We start from the raw sequence: 18,430 nt of genomic DNA on the forward strand, positions 1-18,430 counted from the left end.
AAGGATCAGACTTCTGAGACCCCCCCCAATTCAAAGAATAAAAAGGGCTGTGTTAGCGCCCATGTACCTCACTGCACAGTTAAGGGACTCTGTAATTAATCACTCAGGATTGGAGGGGGTCTCATTGATCCTAGGAGAGGAGGGGGAGAGAGAGGGGGAGAGATACAGAGAGGGAGGGGGAGGGAGAGAGAGACTGATCACACCAGGCTGGTTTCTGGGCATGCTCAGTAGAGCAAGCAGGATCCTGTATCAGCATGCAGCGTTCACATGCGTTTGCATGCAGTATTGTCAGGATCAGCAATTTGCAGTATTTGGACGCAGCTCAAAAACACTACAAGTAGCGTTTTTGAAACATGTTAAAAAACTGCAAGTCGCTGGATCCTCACTATAACGCACGCAAATGCATGTTGACGCGAGTCCATTGCAAACGCATTGAAATGAAAACGCATTTGCACTGGATCCGTTTTTGCGTTAAACGTTCAGGACGCATGTTAAAAAAAAAAAAATGTAGTGTGAAAGCCGCCTAACAGTCATAGATGCAGTAAATATAACAGTCAGACGCCCCTTTCAAGTAAGTCTCAGTCACAATTTCCTCGTGGCAGTAGCGGACTGTGCCACGTCGGACTAAAGACATACATTTTGCCAAGATTAATAATAATGGTGTTCGGATCAGACTCTGCCCTGAGATAACGATCTGTGAAAACCACAATGAAGAGCCCAAAAAAAAAAAAAAAAAAAAAATGTAATTACAAAAGTGTACAGGCAACCTAAATAGCTAAAATATGGAAACATTGAATATGGGAATACTGGTACTGCATTACTGCTACTGGAACTAGGTTTAAGAAATGAGATACTGAGCTTGTGCATTGGCCAATCCATGTGAGCCCAACAGCCAATGACAAGGCGTATCTTTAGACAACCAGAAGACTGCTTGCCACCTCCTACAGGTGTATGTTTATCAAAATATAAGTGTAGTGTTGAAAAAAAAAACCAAAAACTTCAAAATACTAAAAGCAAGCCATCAGAAGATAATTGTTTATGAGATGTTATCCACTACTTTTACATTGATGGCTCATCCTAACCTCCGCTATTCTCGGTACTGGCGGCGGCAGCAATGCCCCATTCCGGAGCTGCCCCATCAACTGATAGTGGTCGCGGCCGGATACTGCACATCTGCATTCTATTCTTATCAATAGGAGGTGGACGTGCAGTACCCGGCTGCGGTCACTATCAGAAGGCGGAGCAGCGCAGTTTGCGGCCGTTGCCAGCACTGAGAAAAGCGGATTTCGTGGGGGGTGCTGTGTGTCGGACCACGGCCGATCCTACATTGATGACCTATCCTAAGGATAGGCCATTAATGAAAAATTAGTTGACAATACTTGTAAAAACGCCTCCCGTTATTTTATTTTTTTCCCTATACCTGTGTATATGTACTACAGTGTGTGCTAAATATACTCCACTACCGAAGTAGTATTTGACATCTATAAATATTATTAAACTTTTTAGTTTTTGCTTCTCTCGGGGGTTTGCAATGATTTGATTGCCTATACTATATACTGCAATACCTAGCATTGCAGCACATACTGAAAATCTCGGTCTCCTATGGAGCTCAGCCTATGTCTAAGTTTGATGACGACGAAAGAGGTTCTTCAGCAGCTGTTGTAATAAACCATTAATCTAATGGAAGCGGTTGTGTGAGGGCACGAGCACTTCCCATTTAAACGCTGCTATCAGAAATCGACCGCAGCATTTAAATGTTTAACAGCTACGTCCACATCTCTACATCAGCCCCGGGTGTTTACAGAATTGTCAGCTAAGTAATATAGCCATGGCTAAGTAATATAGCCACGTGGGCAGGATTTCAACTTTTAAGCCCCCGCCAAACCTGAGGACCCCAAATACAAGGATATTTTGTGAAAAGGGGTTCCAGAAACCCAAAGATTAAAACTAGTGACCTTGCAATTCACTGTGGCTGCACAGCAGAAAACTCATCAAAGTGTGACACACGGTAAGAGGGTCCCCAATTATGTGACATTTATGTTCTATGCTACAGATACGCTATAAGTACAGAAAATAAGGCTGTGTGCCAGGAAAGAGACCACAATGCAATAACACACTGATAAACCATGAAGATCCATACAATTCACAATTGTACTTACAGCGATCTCTCGGCACGCCGACATAGATATTCCAGTACCTTCGATTTGTTTCAGCGCGTAATCTCGATCATCTTTCCTAAAATGAGGCGAAGACAAGACAGAATTAGAGCTGCGACTACACATGGTGTGAGAAAAGAGGGGGGGGGGGGGGGGGGGGGGGGGGGAAAAAAAAAAAAAAAAAAAACACCACACAACAACCAAGAATAAATGTGAAGATGACAAAATTCTACTAAAATGTAGCTGTATAGAATACACGTTCCATCTATAGATTTAGTCATCCATCCTTAGGACGGGCCAGCACTACAAGATCGGTGGAGGACCAACACCCGGCACCATTTCCGTACAGAGCTGTCTGGAGACTAAGCTTGCCAGGGCGATGCCAACTTTGCAATCACTCAATGGGGTTACTGGCACGAACACTCAAATTTGCATTTTAACGGGAATCTATGGAGGTTGTTTATATGTAATCAAAGTAGCATGAAGTAGGGGCTGATACAATCAGTGCTGCAGATCTAGCAGTTCTCTGAATGCTGAGCTTTGTATAACCCCACCTACATTACTGATTGCATAGTCAGAAAGCTACCATAGTGTACACAGAAATCTGCCACTCAGCGGTGGAGACCGGGTTATACAGAGCATCAGGTAGGACACCTAGTCCTGTAATAAAACACTGATTTTAATAAAAATAGCACACAGCCTAGTAAATAAAAAAAAAAAAAATTCAGGCTCTCATGATGCTCTTACATTACATAGCAAAAAGCTGCTGACAATCCCTTTTAACACTATACCATACATAAATATAAAACTATGTTAATTCACTTTATGCAGTTCCTTATAAACAAAACGTTACTGGCCAGGCAGCATTTAGTAATGAAAAAACAAAAAAAAAACACTCCTGGAAGCAGGCAATGTGGCAGGGTTAGACTCTGTATACACAGCATTTGGCAGGCAGACAGGTTATTTTTAATTATATATATATAAAATGCCTAGATGGAGGGAGAGCGATGCCTAGATGGAGGGAGAGCGATGCCTAGATGGAGGGAGAGCGATGCCTAGATGGAGGGAGAGCGATGCCTAGATGGAGGGAGAGCGATGCCTAGATGGAGGGAGAGCGATGCCTAGATGGAGGGAGAGCGATGCCTAGATGGAGGGAGAGCGATGCCTAGATGGAGGGAGAGCAATGCCTAGATGGAGGGAGAGCGATGCCTAGATGGAGGGAGAGCGATGCCTAGATGGAGGGAGAGCAATGCCTAGATGGAGGGAGAGCGATGCCTAGATGGAGGGAGAGCGATGCCTAGATGGAGGGAGAGCGATGCCTAGATGGAGGGAGAGCGATGCCTAGATGGAGGGAGAGCGATGCCTAGATGGAGGGAGAGCGATGCCTAGATGGAGGGAGAGCGATGCCTAGATGGAGGGAGAGCGATGCCTAGATGGAGGGAGAGCGATGCCTAGATGGAGGGAGAGCGATGCCTAGATGGAGGGAGAGCGATGCCTAGATGGAGGGAGAGCGATGCCTAGATGGAGGGAGAGCGATGCCTAGATGGAGGGAGAGCGATGCCTAGATGGAGGGAGAGCGATGCCTAGATGGAGGGAGAGCGATGCCTAGATGGAGGGAGAGCGATGCCTAGATGGAGGGAGAGCGATGCCTAGATGGAGGGAGAGCGATGCCTAGATGGAGGGAGAGCGATGCCTAGATGGAGGGAGAGCGATGCCTAGATGGAGGGAGAGCGATGCCTAGATGGAGGGAGAGCGATGCCTAGATGGAGGGAGAGCGATGCCTAGATGGAGGGAGAGCGATGCCTAGATGGAGGGAGAGCGATGCCTAGATGGAGAGAGAGCGATGCCTAGATGGAGAGAGAGCGATGCCTAGATGGAGAGAGAGATATCTAGATGGAGGGAGAGAGATGTCTAGATGGAGGGAGAGAGATGTCTAGATGGAGAGAGAGAGATGTCTAGATGGAGAGAGAGAGATGTCTAGATGGAGAGAGAGAGATGTCTAGATGGAGAGAGAGATATCTAGATGGAGGGAGAGAGATATCTAGATGGAGGGAGAGAGATGTCTAGATGGAGAGAGAGATATCTAGATATCTCTCTCCATCTAGATATATCTCTCTCTCTCTCTCTCTCTAGAAATATCTCTATCTAGATATCAAATCAAATAGGCTTTATTGGCAGGACCAAAAAACTATTAGTATTGCCAAAGCAAAAAAAGAAGTGTGAAAGGGGAGTGGGTTAGGGTTGTGGGGATGGGGCCACAATTTAGGGAGTGATGGCCCATTTGGAGGTCTTTAGTACCCCTCATCTTATGACAAGTGGAGACATATTGGGCGGCGATCTCCACCATTGATTCCTCTTCCCCCAGTAGGATGCGGATATCTCTATCTATATATTTCATATTCTATCTAAATCTATCTATACACAATTTAATTTATCCAAGATTTTCCAGGAATATACGGATGCTGATGGCACACACTAGTGTTGTCACTATTACAGGACCTATTTCCCAGACCCCACCGAAGCTCTGTATCAGACATACAGTGCTGCCCCCAAATACAGCTTGTTTCTAAAAATGCAGCTTCTCTCCATTCACTTCATGGATGGTTGGAAACATTAAAGCTCGTCAAAAACAAACAAGTTTGTACTTAAATTACATTTTTCGCCTTGCTCCCTTTAATAAATTTTAAAAATGCATTAATCTTTCTGCTAGTTGCCAATGGCACCGGCCACCTTTTTCAGAACATGTTCTTACAATTTCTTTCACAGCAAGTTTGTAAGCTCGGCGCTGTGATCAGAGCACAACATGCCTCATATAGCAGCATCAAGAGCACTGTTTGGGCCAGTGTCCTGACAATGGCCTGATCTGTCAATCAGGCATTGCGGTTGTCTGCAGATACTCATTGTACTTCTCCCCTGCCCTTTGGTGGGGGCCTTGTTATATTTTCACTTGACCTCATTTACATGGCCGGAATTCTTCCATGAAGAACAATATGGTCAGACTTTTCCAAACAGTAGTTGGGTGTAGCCGATTCTCCCTGGCTGCTGACAATTCTGAACTGATGGCACTGCTGGACATAGCTTTTAGAATCAAAGCATGTGTCTTTCATCTACACAACTAAGTTTCCTTGGCTGACCAGCGTCTCTTCCTCAACTTCGCTCATTCCTTGGTGGTTCTACAAAAGAACTAGGACAACACATCTTGAAATCCCAGCTTGCTTTAAAATCTTTGCCTAGGAGAGACCTTGCTAATGCAGTGTAACTACCTAATGTTGTGCCGTTTTGCCACGGTGCATGTATTGTGAGTAGTGATGGGCAGACTCGCAGATACCTGGGATTGGCGGGTCCAACCGGGGTAAAAACATAGTTTGGGCCCAGAATTGATCCCATATATCACTTGAGTTTATGTCACTCAGTTCAATGAGGTCACCTGAGGTCAGGTTGCCCGCGATCGCAAATGGAGGACCGTGGGAACCTCCGGCTGTGACCACAAATAATCTAAGTGACCTCACCGCTGTGGATCAGTCTCTGCCTGAAGCTCACAGCGGGCAGTCTATGCTTCAGATATAGCGGATCTGGGAATGGTCGTGGGACCTCGTGTGGATTACATCGGAGACTGGGTGTTTTGGGGGTTAAAGGAAACCTGTCACCACTTTTTTCACCTATAAGCTGCGGCCACCACCACCAGGCTCTTATATACAGCATTCTAACATGCTCTATGTAAGAGCTCAGGTCGGGGGTATAACAAAAAACACTTTATAATACTTACCTAATGGTCGTGTTGGTGGCCATATGAGCGTCTCCGTTGTGTGGTGCAGGCGCCTCCTCTTTCGGCCATCTTTGTCCTCTTTCTGAAGCCTGGGTGCATGACGTGGCTACGTCATACACACTCGCCGGTCCTGCGCAGGAGCACTACAATACTTTGATCTGCCCTGCTCAGGGCTGCACGTGATTCCTCTTATTTTGATACACAGCCAAGATAATGCGTATGGCTGGGGGCTGCAGCTGTATGCTTTATCACGGCTTTGTATCATAATATGGTGGGACCCTACGCCAATTTTTTAAATTAATTTTGTACAAATCTAGATGCAGACAGCGTGTGAGATTGAAAGCAGTCCAACACGCTGTCACACAGGGTGGTAGCACTGACTGCAACCAGAGATGCGGGGACTGCCGGTGGGCAGGGCATATGCATGAAGATAATGAACAGCCCCAGAAGTACATTTAGTGGTTTTGGAAGCAGTGTACAGCTGCGCGGAAAGTCAAGTATAGAGCACTTGCTTTTTTTTTTTTTTTTTTTTTTTGTTAACCGGGCTTTCCGGACCCGAATTGTTACACGGAGTTCCTTGAGAACTCAAAGGCCCAGGTTCTTTTGAACCCACATGGATCTGGACTTTTACAGTGCAGGTCCACCCATTATTTGTTGTGACTTGAAAACGGTCTACCTCAACCTCACTTTTGTAGCAGAGTTTGGTTGTTCCTCAACCAGTTTTAGGCTTTAAAAATGTCCTTTTGTGTTTGTAGATTAAAGCAGAAAAACTGAAATAGTTGCGCACAAGGCCTTAAGCCTCCTACACACTAGGCGTTTTTAGCGGCGTTTACCGCGTTTTTGTGCTGAAAACGCAGTGACATTGCTTCCCTAGCAATGTCTATGGGTTTTCATAAGTGCTGTCCGCACACAGCGTTTTTTTGTAGCTGCGTTTTTGTGGTGACCACAAAAATGCAACATGTCAATTATTTCTGCGTTTTTCACCCATTGAGTTCAATGAGATGTTCAACAACGCAATGAAAAACCCATATAGCTGCGTTTCTATGACTAAAAACGCAGCTATAAACACAGGAGGTGGGCAGTAAAGTGACAGGAAGAGGATTCCTTCTGTTGGTAAACACAGAAGCATGAATCCTCCCGGTACCGTCACCGCTGCGTCCACAACCCGCCCGGTGCCATGTCAGCTCCGTGCGGCGCCATGTCTGGGCGGGAGGTGGAGGCAGCGGCGAAAACCAAAGTGAACAGTAGAAAAAAATAAAATATGTCATACTCACCTGTCTGCAGGGTCCCGGTGCCATGTCCGCTTCTGTCCCGGTCCCACAGCTCTGGCTGTGGGCAGTCTCCCCGGAGCACGTACGAAGCTTGCAGGACCTGGCGGTGGATCACCTGATGCAGTCACCTGACCCATCAGCTGATCGTAATTCTCGCGGTGTCGCCGGCTTTTTCGCGCCCGGCCGGCTATCTGCTGATCCTGCCGTCAGGGGACTTCATCAGCTGATTACCGGCAGCTCCTGCAGCGATGGGACAGGATCAGACTCTCATCCGATCGCTCCAGGAGCTGCCGGTAATCAGCACAGATGTGAGTATTTATTTTATTTTATTTTTTTTGCACTGATGCATCAGCTGATTGTATAATCGGCTTTTATACAAATCAGCTGCTGTGTGATGTGTTTCACGTAGTTTAACCTGACATCATCTGATCGCTTTGCCTTCCAGCAAACCGATCGGATATTGGATCCGGATTGGACGGCGGGGGACCCTTGACCCAGGATTATTGCGGAGGGGGTTCTTTATTTCAATAAAGATGGAGTCACTAATTGTGTTGTGTTTTATTTCTAATAAAAATATTTTTCTGTGTTGTGGTTTTTTTTTTATCTTTACTAGAAATTCATGGTGGCCATGCCTAATATTGGCGTGACACCATGAATTTTGTGCTTAGGGCCAGCTGATAATATACAGCTAGCCCTAACCCCATTATTACCCAGTGAGTCACCCGGCATCAGGGCAGCTGGAAGAGTTGGATACAGCGCCAGAAGATGGCGCTTCTATGAAAGCGCCATTTTCTTGGGTGGCTGCGGACTGCAATTCGCAGCGGGGGTGCCCAGAAAGCATGGGCACCCTGCACTGTGGATTCCAATCGCCAGCTGCCTAGTTGTACCCGGCTGGACACAAAAATTAGGCGAAGCTCACGTTTTTTTTTTTTAATTATTTCATAAAATTCATGAAATTACAAAAAAAGGGCTTCTCTATATTTTTGGTTCCCAGCCGGGTACAAATAGGCAGCTGGTGGTTGGAGGCAGCCCGTACCTGCCTGCTGTACCCGGCTAACATACAAAAATATGGCGAAGCCCATGTCATTTTTTTGTTTTGGGGGGGGGAAGAAATCCTGCATACAGTCCTGGAAGGAGGATGCTGAGCCTTGTAGTTCGACAGTTGCTGTCTGCTCTCCTGCCTACACTATTGGATGGAGGATGCAGAGCCTTGTAGGTCTGCTCCCCCTGACTCTCCCTCCAGCATACAGTCCTGGAATGAGCATGCTGAGCCTTGTAGTTCGACAGCTGCTGTCTGCTCTCCTGCCTACACTATTGGATGGAGGATGCTGAGCCTTGTAGGTCTGCTCCCCCTGACTCTCCCTCCAGCATACAGTCCTGGAATGAGCATGCTGAGCCTTGTAGTTCTGCAGCTGCTGTCTGCTCTCCTGCTTACACTATTGGATGGAGTATGCTGAGCCTTGTAGTTCTGCAGCTGCTGTCTGCTCTCCTGCATACACTATTGGATGGAGTATGCTGAGCCTTGTAGTTCTGCAGCTGCCTGCTCTCCTGCATACACTAGTGGAGAATGAAGAACATATTGAAGAAGGAAATGACATCAGACCTTTTTTTGTTTACTGATAAACGCATAAAGACGCAGTGAGCAAAAAACGCATCAAATCGCGGCAAAAACGCGTGCATTTATTGTCGTGTTTTTTTGACGCGGGTGCGTTTGTGCGGTTTTTGACGCAAAAACACACAAAAACGCAGCGTCAAAAAACGCAGTGTGTGAACCTAGCCTTAAAGTATAAGGGTATGTGCGCACGTTGCGTACTAGCCCAGCACCGAAAAGGTGTGCTTCAGAGCGCAGCTGAAAAGCTCCGTTCTGAAGCGCATGGTGCCGGCGAGAACGTGCGCTCTGCCTGCAGCTCCTGCCATAGACAGAGCAGGAGCTGCCGGCAAAGCGCAGGAAAGAAGTGACATGTCACTTTTTGCGCAGCGCTTCGGCAGTAGCCGAAGCGCTGCGCTCTGAGACGCCACGTGCGCACGGCCCCTGCACAATCTCCATAGACTGTGCAGGGGACGCAGGACGCATGCAGTTACGCTGCGCTGCAAAGCGCAGCGTAACTGCATGAATTTACGCAACGTGCGCACATAGCCTAACACTTTCATGTTACACAAAGTGAGAATCACCAAGCCACAACTTGCCTACTTTGGAAAAAGAACAATCACAGGAGAAGGACATTGTGGTCGGAATAGAAGGAACAAGGTGAGGAGGAAGACCAGCTTGATAGCTTCAAACAAACAATCAAGATAATGGCAGAGGAGACCCCTGGTGGGCCTATCTAGGCTGTGCAAGATAGATCCTCCTACAGAGCGTTCATCCATCAAATCACCATGGCTGAAGGGTGTTGAATAATAAAACGTGTTCACAGACCTATACATTGAGTTAGGGTACCTTCACACTTAGCGATGCAGCAGCGATCCGACCAGCGATCTGACCTGGTCAGGATCGCTGCTGCATCGCTACATGGTCGCTGGTGAGCTGTCAAACAGGCAGATCTCACCAGCGACCAGTGAACAGCCCCCAGCCAGCAGCGACGTGCAAGCGACGCTGCGCTTGCACGGAGCTGCCGTCTGGAAGCTGCGGAGACTGGTAACTAAGGTAAACATCGGGTATGGTTACCCGATGTTTACATTAGTTACCAGCGCACAGCTGTGTGTGCAGGGAGCAGGGAGCCGCGCACACTGAGCGCTGGCTCCTTGCTCTCCTAGCTACAGTACACATCGGGTTAATTAACCCGATGTGTAATGCAGCTACATGTGCAGAGAGCAGGGAGCCGCGCACACTGCTTAGCGCTGGCTCCTTGCTCTCCTAGCTGCTGTACACATCGGGTTAATTAACCCGATGTGTACAGCAGCTACATGTGCAGAGAGCCGGAGCCGGCAGCACAGGCAGCGTGAGAGCTGCAGAGGCTGGTAACTAAGGTAAATATCGGGTAACCACCTTGGTTACCCGATGTTTATCTTGGATACAGCTTACCTCAGCTGTCAGACGCCGGCTCCTGCTCTCTGCTCGCTTCATTTGTCGCTCTCTTGCTGTCACACACAGCGATCTGTGTGTCACAGCGGGAGAGCGCCTTTGAAGAAAACGAACCAGGGCTGTGTGTAACGAGCAGCGATCTCGCAGCAGGGGCCAGATCGCTGCTCATTGTCACACACAGCGAGATCGCTAATGAGGTCACTGCTGCGTCACAAAAACCGTGACTCAGCAGCGATCTCGGCAGTGAGCTCGCTATGTGTGAAGCACCCCTTACTGAACCAATTGTTAGCACATTACAAGATCCACTCGAGTATATTTGAGTGTGGGATCAGGCCAATCCCAGTGATCTGTCAATTTTCAGTATTTTTATAGTTTAGCTGCATGAATTCGCCAATAAAACAATACTTTCTTTCGCAAGGTAGAGCGGAGACACATGAGGGCAGAAAGTCATGTTCGTCATCAGTCACGTCCAGGATCCCTGAAGGCTTCGCAGTCACACACCTTTATCTGATCCAGCAGAGCCTGACAAACTCACAATAGCCCACACTGATAATAAATGCTGTAGTCACTCTTATCAATTTGCCACATACACACAACCCCACACTACGAGCATCGGGACTGCAAAAATCAACACTGGTACCAAACCGATCGCAACGCTCTCAGTCACCATTATAGATCAGAAGATTGGTGTATTCAATGCTTACATTATGGACTCTGGATACAAAAGATCTCAATACTCAACAACACACCCATTGTCCTGGAAGATTTTCTTTACTTCGATGCGGAGAAAATTTTAAATAAATAAAATTAATCTTGCAATTTTCACACTGACCACTGGAACTTTTTTAGACTCCTACTTTTGTCCTTTCTGGAAAAGTGCCATTTATTCCATGGCGCTTTACATGTGAAAGGGGTATACATACTAGGGCGAAGTACAATAACCATAAACCATACAAGGCACAGACTGGTACAGGAGGATAGAGGACCCTGCCCGCGAGGGCTCACAATCTACAAGGGATACAGTAGGTGAGGGTACAGATGGTCATGCGGCGCTATATCAGACTGAGGGTTACGGCAAGTTGTAGGCTTCTCGGAAGAGGTAGGTGAGAGTCTGATGTGTTGTGGCAGAGCATTCCAGAGTATGGGGGAGGCACGGGAGAAATCTTGGATGCGATGGTGGGAAGAGGAGATGCGATGGGGAATAGGAGCAATACGGCACAAAGGGGTAGGAGCAAGCGGTTCATACTTAACGAGTCACCAGCACGGCTGTACACTCCCCGGCCGCTCATTACCTTCACTGACTATGCATTGCTTTCCCCGCCCACCGGCATCTGTGATTGGTTGCTGTCAGACGAGCCCCCACGATGAGTAACAGTGTGTCTGACGCTTCCAATCACAGACACCGATGTGCAGGTCCATATCTTACAGTAAAATAAAAATTTGCATAGTATCTCCCCCCCCCCCCCTAATATGATGCCCAGCACAGATAAAACATACGGCCACAGCCCTGCACTTAACCTCGCTGGGTAACAAAATAGGAGGAACCGCATAAAGTACTTTTTTAAAAATGATTTAATCAAATAACTTTGAAAAAAAAAAAAATTACGTACAGTCCCCCCTAATTATGACACCCAGCCAGGATAAAGCCGAGAGCAGGGGGGGGGTGGGGGGGGGTGTAATGGTATTCTTAAGGTGGTGTCACACATAGCGACGCAGCAGCAATCACGACCAGCGATCTCACCTTATCAGGATCGCTGCTGCGTCGTTACATGGTCGCTGGTGAGCTGTCACACAGGCAGATCTCACCAGCGACCAGCCCCCAGCAGACAGCGACGCGTGGAAGCGTAACTAAATAAGCACTTCTCTTGGTTACCCGATATTTACCTTAGTTACTAGCGTCCGCCGCTCTCACGCTGCCAGTGCCGGCTCCCTGTTCCCTGCACTCCTAGCCAGAGTACACATTGGGTTAATTACCTGATGTGTACTCCAGCTACGTGTGCAGGGAGCCGGCACTGGCAGCGTGAGAGCGGCGGACGCTAGTAACTAAGGTAAATATCGGGTAACCAAGGAAAGGGCTTCTTGGTTACCCGATGTTTACCTTGGTTACAGCTTACCGCAGGCTGCCAGACGCCGGCTCCCTGCTCGCTTCAGTTCGCCGCTCTCTCGCTGTCACACACAGCGATGTGTGCTTCACAGCGGGAGAGCAACGTCCAAAAAAATGAAGCAGGACATTCAGCAACGAGCAGCGACCTCACAGCAGGGGCAAGGTCGTTGCTAATGTCACACACAGCGACGGGAAGTCGCTTCTACGTCACAGAAAATGGTGACTTAGCAGCGACGTCGTTGTCGCTATGTGTGACACCACCTTAAGGCTGGGTAGACCCATGCTTGTTGGGCGCTCCCCAGCCTAAAAATAGCCTGCAGTGGCCTGGAAATGTTGCATTCATTAGATGTGACAATCCAGCACTTTAGCCGGCTCTAGCCAAATGCACTGGTGTGGTGGCAATTAGGGTAATAAGGGGTTAATGGCAGCTCACAGCAGCCTCTAAGTCCTAGGTTAGTAATGGGAGGCATCTATGAGACCCCCATTGCTAATCTGTAAGGCTAAGTTCACACTTCCGTTGTTTTGCATCAGTTACATGCGTTGCTTGACGCATGTGACTGATGTGTTGTACAATGGATGACAATGGTGACAAAAAAGAATTTCTTTGTCGGACTCCGTTGTGTGCGGGGGGCGGAGTTCGAGGGGTGGAGCTGAGGAAGTCAGTGCTGCGGTCTGCATGGCTGGGGACAGGTGTGTGCGCGCGTGTGCACGCACGCGTGTGCACGCACGCGTGTGTACATGGAGTGCGGGAGGGGACGGAGCCGAGCGGGGCCGTGTAGCTGAGGACGAGTGAGTGAGAGAGAGTGTGTACACATGCGGAGTGCGGGAGGGGGCGGAGCCGAGTGGTGAAGTGTCGGCCTCCTTGCACACTGTATCCAGGGTAAATATCGGGTAACTAAAAGCAAAGCACTTTTTGCTTGGTTACCCGATATTTATCTTGGATACCAGCTTAGCGCGGGCTCCCTGCACCCGTAACCACTGTAAATATCGGGTAACTAACCAAAGCGCATTGCTTGGTTACCCGATGTTTATCCTGGTTATGGGGGCGGGGAGCCAGAGAGCGCACGCGCAGTGAAATCCTACGGATCGCGCTGCTCAAAAAATGTTACAGGCTGAGTTGCTCCCGCCCGGCGACGCAGCGGATGCAACGCAGCATCATCAGTCACAATCCGTCACTAATAGAAGCCTATGGGGAAAAAACAGGATTCCTGCAAAATATTTTGCAGGATACCGTAATTCCTCAAGGCTACGGATTGTGGCTGATGCAAAACAACGGAAGTGTGAACTTAGCCTAAGTGAAAAGCTGGGGGGGGGAGAATGAGTTTTTTTTGGATGAGGAGGTTTGGAGCCCCAGGCTGCATATCTGTGATGAAATTCTATGGTCACCACAAAGATGCAGCGTGTGCACATAGCCTTACAATGACTGATAAAACAGGATGATCAAAATCGCAACTCCCCTTCTCAATGACTTTTGCACACACAGATGTTTCAATACACATAAAATGGTTTGCAGTCTTTTCATTGCAGCTAATGAACGTGTGGATTTCCTGAAATTAACAGGAAGTTCGAGTCTAAAGAAATCCCACGTGGCCGGTGTGAAGATAGAGATTTCTCGTTTTACATTTTTAATAAAGATAGTGAGATTATAGAAAAAAAAATTAAAAAAGCCAATAGTTACAAAAATATAGGTCCCTATAGGTCCTTTTCTGATGATACATTCCCTTTAAAAAGGAGTGATCTGCTCATTTTCACATGGGGAAGGAACTGGCGCTGATTATATTCAGGTGACAGACAAGATCAGCGCGTATCATACACCAAACCTACTGAAAAAGACAGGGGCCCAACACCTACAGATGGTGTAAGCTGGTAGGGGTCCACATCACTCATCTGTAGAAATGAATGGAGCCACACAACCACGTTAATCACTTTTCATGACTAGTTTATGTTGGTATTGTAGTGTCCTCTATTACACAATCCTTTGATTTAAACAGTCGCTGTGTAAAACAAAAGCATAAACTGTAGTTTCAGGTGTCTTTAAAAAAAAGCCTCTTTGTATTTTTAACCAATAAATTTTTAGTTCTCTCTGAGCTAGTGGCTGGAGACTAGTTGCCATGTTGTCTTCCATACACCGCACACAGACATGAGAGAACAGGGCTCGTTTATCAACATGGACGATGTTATACAGCGGTACTGTGCAGTGTAGCTGTGAATCTAATGCCAAGGGTTAGAATAACAGGAAAATTAGGGGTTGCTGCACGGTTCCCCACAGATACAAGTCCATTACTGGGGGTACTAACAAGTGACTAAGGCTGCGTGTCCATGATCCTGGTTCCCAGCGTTTTGGATGCACAGTGTTATCGCTGCGTTGTACAGTACACGCACAGTGGATGGAATTTCTAAATATCCCATGCCCACTGTGCTGGTTTTGCCTGCAGCATAAACTGACATGAGGTGCGGCTTCCTGAGCCGCAGTATGTCAATTTATTGCTGCAGAGCTGCGAGTGTTCTCAGCAGGGAAAACAGAGAAAGACCGCAGCGGTCCGAAACCTGATCGTAGGCACAGTCTTCTGCAAAGAACACTTGCAGCCCCGCAGGATGGCTGACACTACATCCAGGATTCAGTGTCTCCAGACAGTGTGCACATACCCTAACAAGTAACAAGCGTCCAATGTAAAGTATTTGTCACCCACAAATTAGGTTTAGGTAAGTTTAGTGGCTGTTAGCAGATATTTTTCACCGAAGGCATGTACAGTACTTCTCAGTTCTGTAAGGATACAGCTCCGATCTCCTGGTCCAACCTCCTGCGTGATTACAATAGTGCTGTGATATTACAGCACACAATACTAGCACCTTTCAGATAAGTTCCCTGTGGAGGGGGGGGAGGGGGTGTACTGCAAATATAAAAAATGGCTATATTTGAGTCCATACATTATGTTAAAGTTAAAAACATTGTTGATTCAAGCAGAAAGTGTACATGGTTACAAAATCTTGTGTATACTTAGGGTACCTTCACACTTTAGCGATGCAGCAGCGATCCGACCAGCGATCTGACCTGGTCAGGATCGCTGCTGCATCGCTACATGGTCGCTGGTGAGCTGTCAAACAGGCAGATCTCACCAGCGACCAGTGAACAGCCCCCAGCCAGCAGCGACGTGCAAGCGACGCTGCGCTTGCACGGAGCCGCCATCTGGAAGCTGCGGAGACTGGTAACTAAGGTAAACATCGGGTATGGTTACCCGATGTTTACATTAGTTACCAGTGTGAGCAGGGAGCAGCGCACACTGAGCGCTGGCTCCTTGCTCTCCTAGCTACAGTACACATTGGGTTAATTAACCCGATGTGTAATGCAGCTACATGTGCAGAGAGCAGGGAGCCGCGCACACTGAGCGCTGGCTCCTTGCTCTCCTAGCTGCTGTACACATCGGGTTAATTAACACGATGTGTACAGCAGCTACATGTGCAGAGAGCCGGAGCCGGCAGCACAGGCAGCGTGAGAGCTGCAGAGGCTGGTAACTAAGGTAAATATCGGGTAACCACCTTGGTTACCCGATGTTTATCTTGGATACAGCTTACCTCAGCTGTCAGACGCCGGCTCCTGCTCCCTGCTCGCTTCATTTGTCGCTCTCTTGCTGTCACACACAGCGATCTGTGTGTCACAGCAGGAGAGCGGCTTTGAAGAAAACGAACCAGGGCTGTGTGTAACGAGCAGCGATCTCGCAGCAGGGGCCAGATCGCTGCTCAGTGTCACACACAGCGAGATCGCTAATGAGGTCACTGCTGCGTCACAAAAAGCGTGACTCAGCAGCGATCTCGGCAGCGATCTCGCTGTGTGTGAAGCACCCCTTAAGGGTTTCTGTGTTTGTCTTGAATATACAGAAAGACAATATATCCATTGTAACAGAAACCTTATGATTTACATAGCTTAACAATCTGATGTTTTATGTGTTTGCTATATACACATACAGACAATATATCCATTGTAACTAACTCTGATTTACCTAGCTCAAATACCTGATGTATATTCTTGGGAGATTTGAATGTTGTGAGTTAATTGCCCCATTGCCTGATGTGTGGTCTATCTCCGATTTATCTAAGCCCAACGACTGGCCATCAATGGGCATGGATCAATAAGACTACAACACATTAACTTTAAGGGAAAGTTCACACTGAGTTTTTCGCGGCGTTTTTGCTCAGAAAACTGCATGACTGCTTCCCCAGCAAAGTCTATGAGTTTTCATTTTTGCTGTCTGCACACAGCTTTTTTTAGCTGCATTTTTGTGGTGCCAACAAAAACGCATGTCAATTATTTTTGCGTTTTTCACTGCGTTTTCCACCCATTGAGTTCAATGAGATGTTCAAAAAAAAGTAATGAAAACAGCAAATTGCAAATATAGCTGCGTTTTAGTGCGTTTCTAGGACTAAAAACGCAGCTATAAACGCAAGGGGTGGGTACTAAAGTGACGTGTACAGGAAGAGGATTCCTTCTGTAAGAAAACACAGAAGCGTGAATCCTCCCGGTACTGCCACCGCTGCTTCCACCTCCCCCCGTCCGGTGTCATGTCCAGTGTCATGTCCGCTCCCGTGCGGCGCCATGGCCGGGCAGGAGATGGAAGCAGCAGCGAAATCAAAAGTGAACAGTAGAAAAAAAAATAAATAAAAATATGAACTCACCTGTCTGCAGACTCCCGGTGCCATGTCCGCTCCCAGCTCCTCTCCCGGTACCGCCACTCCGGCTGTGTGCAGACTTCCGATAGCTGCAGGACCTGGCAGTGATTACCTGATGCGGTCACCTGATGCGGCACCTGACGCATCAGCTGATAGTAAGACTCGCGGTGACGCCGGCTTTTTACCACCCGGCCGGCTTAAACTATCAGGAGACCGCTTCACAGAAAAATTGATTGTTGTATTTTATTTTTAATAAAAATATTTTTCTGTGTGTGGTGTTTTTTTTATCTGTACTAGAAATTCATGGTGGCCATGTCTAATATTGGCATATTCAAATTGTCTCTCCAGGAAAGGAGACAAACTCTAGCACAGCGCCACCTATTGGAAGTAGCGATCCTAAAAGTCAAAAGTGGATTTTTAACAATCTGTGCATATGACTTAGGATTTATGCCAGATCAGAATCCGAATTTGCAGACACGGTGTTTCGGGGTGCTTGCCCCTCGTCAGTGCAAAGTATGGGGTGTCTGATCTGGCTCATGAAAAGCTATGTGGGGATCACGGGGGAACACTATTCTCCTTAAGGAGACTTTGCAAGCCAGTCTGGTTGTCAGTAAGAGGACTTACAGCTGCAATGCCCTTCTGGGAAATATTCAAATGGCCTCTCCAGGAAAGGAGATGTGACACCATGAATTTCGGGCTTAGGGCCAGCTGATAATATACAGCTAGCCCTAACCCCATCATTACCCAGCGAGCCACCCGGCATCAGGAAGAGTTGGATACAGCGCTAGAAGATGAATTCTATGAAAGCGCCATTTTCTGGGGTGGCTGCAGACTGCAATTCGCAGCGGGGTGGCCAGAAAGCTTGGGCACTCTGTACTGCGGATTCCAATCCCCAGCTGCCTAGTTGTACCTGGCTGGGCTCAAAAATTGGGCGAAGCCTACGTCATTTTTTTTTTTTAAATTATTTCATGCAATTCATGGGGGAAAAAAAAAAAAAAAAATAAAAAAAAAAACAACTTCGCTATATTTTTGGCTCCCAACCGGGTACAAATAGGCAGCTGGGGGTTGGGGGCAGCCCGTACCTGCCTGCTGTACCTGGCTAGCATACAAAAATATGGCGAAGCTCACGTCATTTTTTTGGGGGGCAAAGAACTCCTGCATACAGTCCTGGATGGAGGATGCTGAACCTTGCAGTTCTGCAGCTTGTCTGCTCTCCTGCATACATTATTGGATGGAGTATGCTGAGCCTTGAAGTTCTGCTCCCCCTGCCTCTCCCTCCAGCATATAGTCCTGGATTGAGCATGCTGAGCCTTGTAGTTCTGCAGCTGTCTGCTCTCCTGCATACACTAGTGGAGAATGAAGAACATATTGAAGAAGGAAATGACAGCCTTTTTTTTTTTTTCAACAATCTTTAATGACATTGTTGACTGAAAAAAAAAAAAAAAC

General features: G+C 47.4%; 1 protein-coding gene across 1 annotated transcript in view; it reads right to left on the minus strand.

The window, feature by feature from the left end:
* The window catches only part of CDK8 (cyclin dependent kinase 8), a 137,505-nt gene that overhangs the window by 89,117 nt on the left and 29,958 nt on the right, over nt 1–18,430 (minus strand). The window contains exon 2 of the mRNA XM_075334632.1: nt 2,160–2,235. Coding sequence (XP_075190747.1) covers nt 2,160–2,235 — 76 coding nt within the window. The remainder of the gene's footprint in view (nt 1–2,159; nt 2,236–18,430) is intronic.

This window comes from Anomaloglossus baeobatrachus, chromosome 2, assembly GCF_048569485.1.
Source record: "Anomaloglossus baeobatrachus isolate aAnoBae1 chromosome 2, aAnoBae1.hap1, whole genome shotgun sequence".
Classification (NCBI taxonomy): domain Eukaryota; kingdom Metazoa; phylum Chordata; class Amphibia; order Anura; family Aromobatidae; genus Anomaloglossus; species Anomaloglossus baeobatrachus.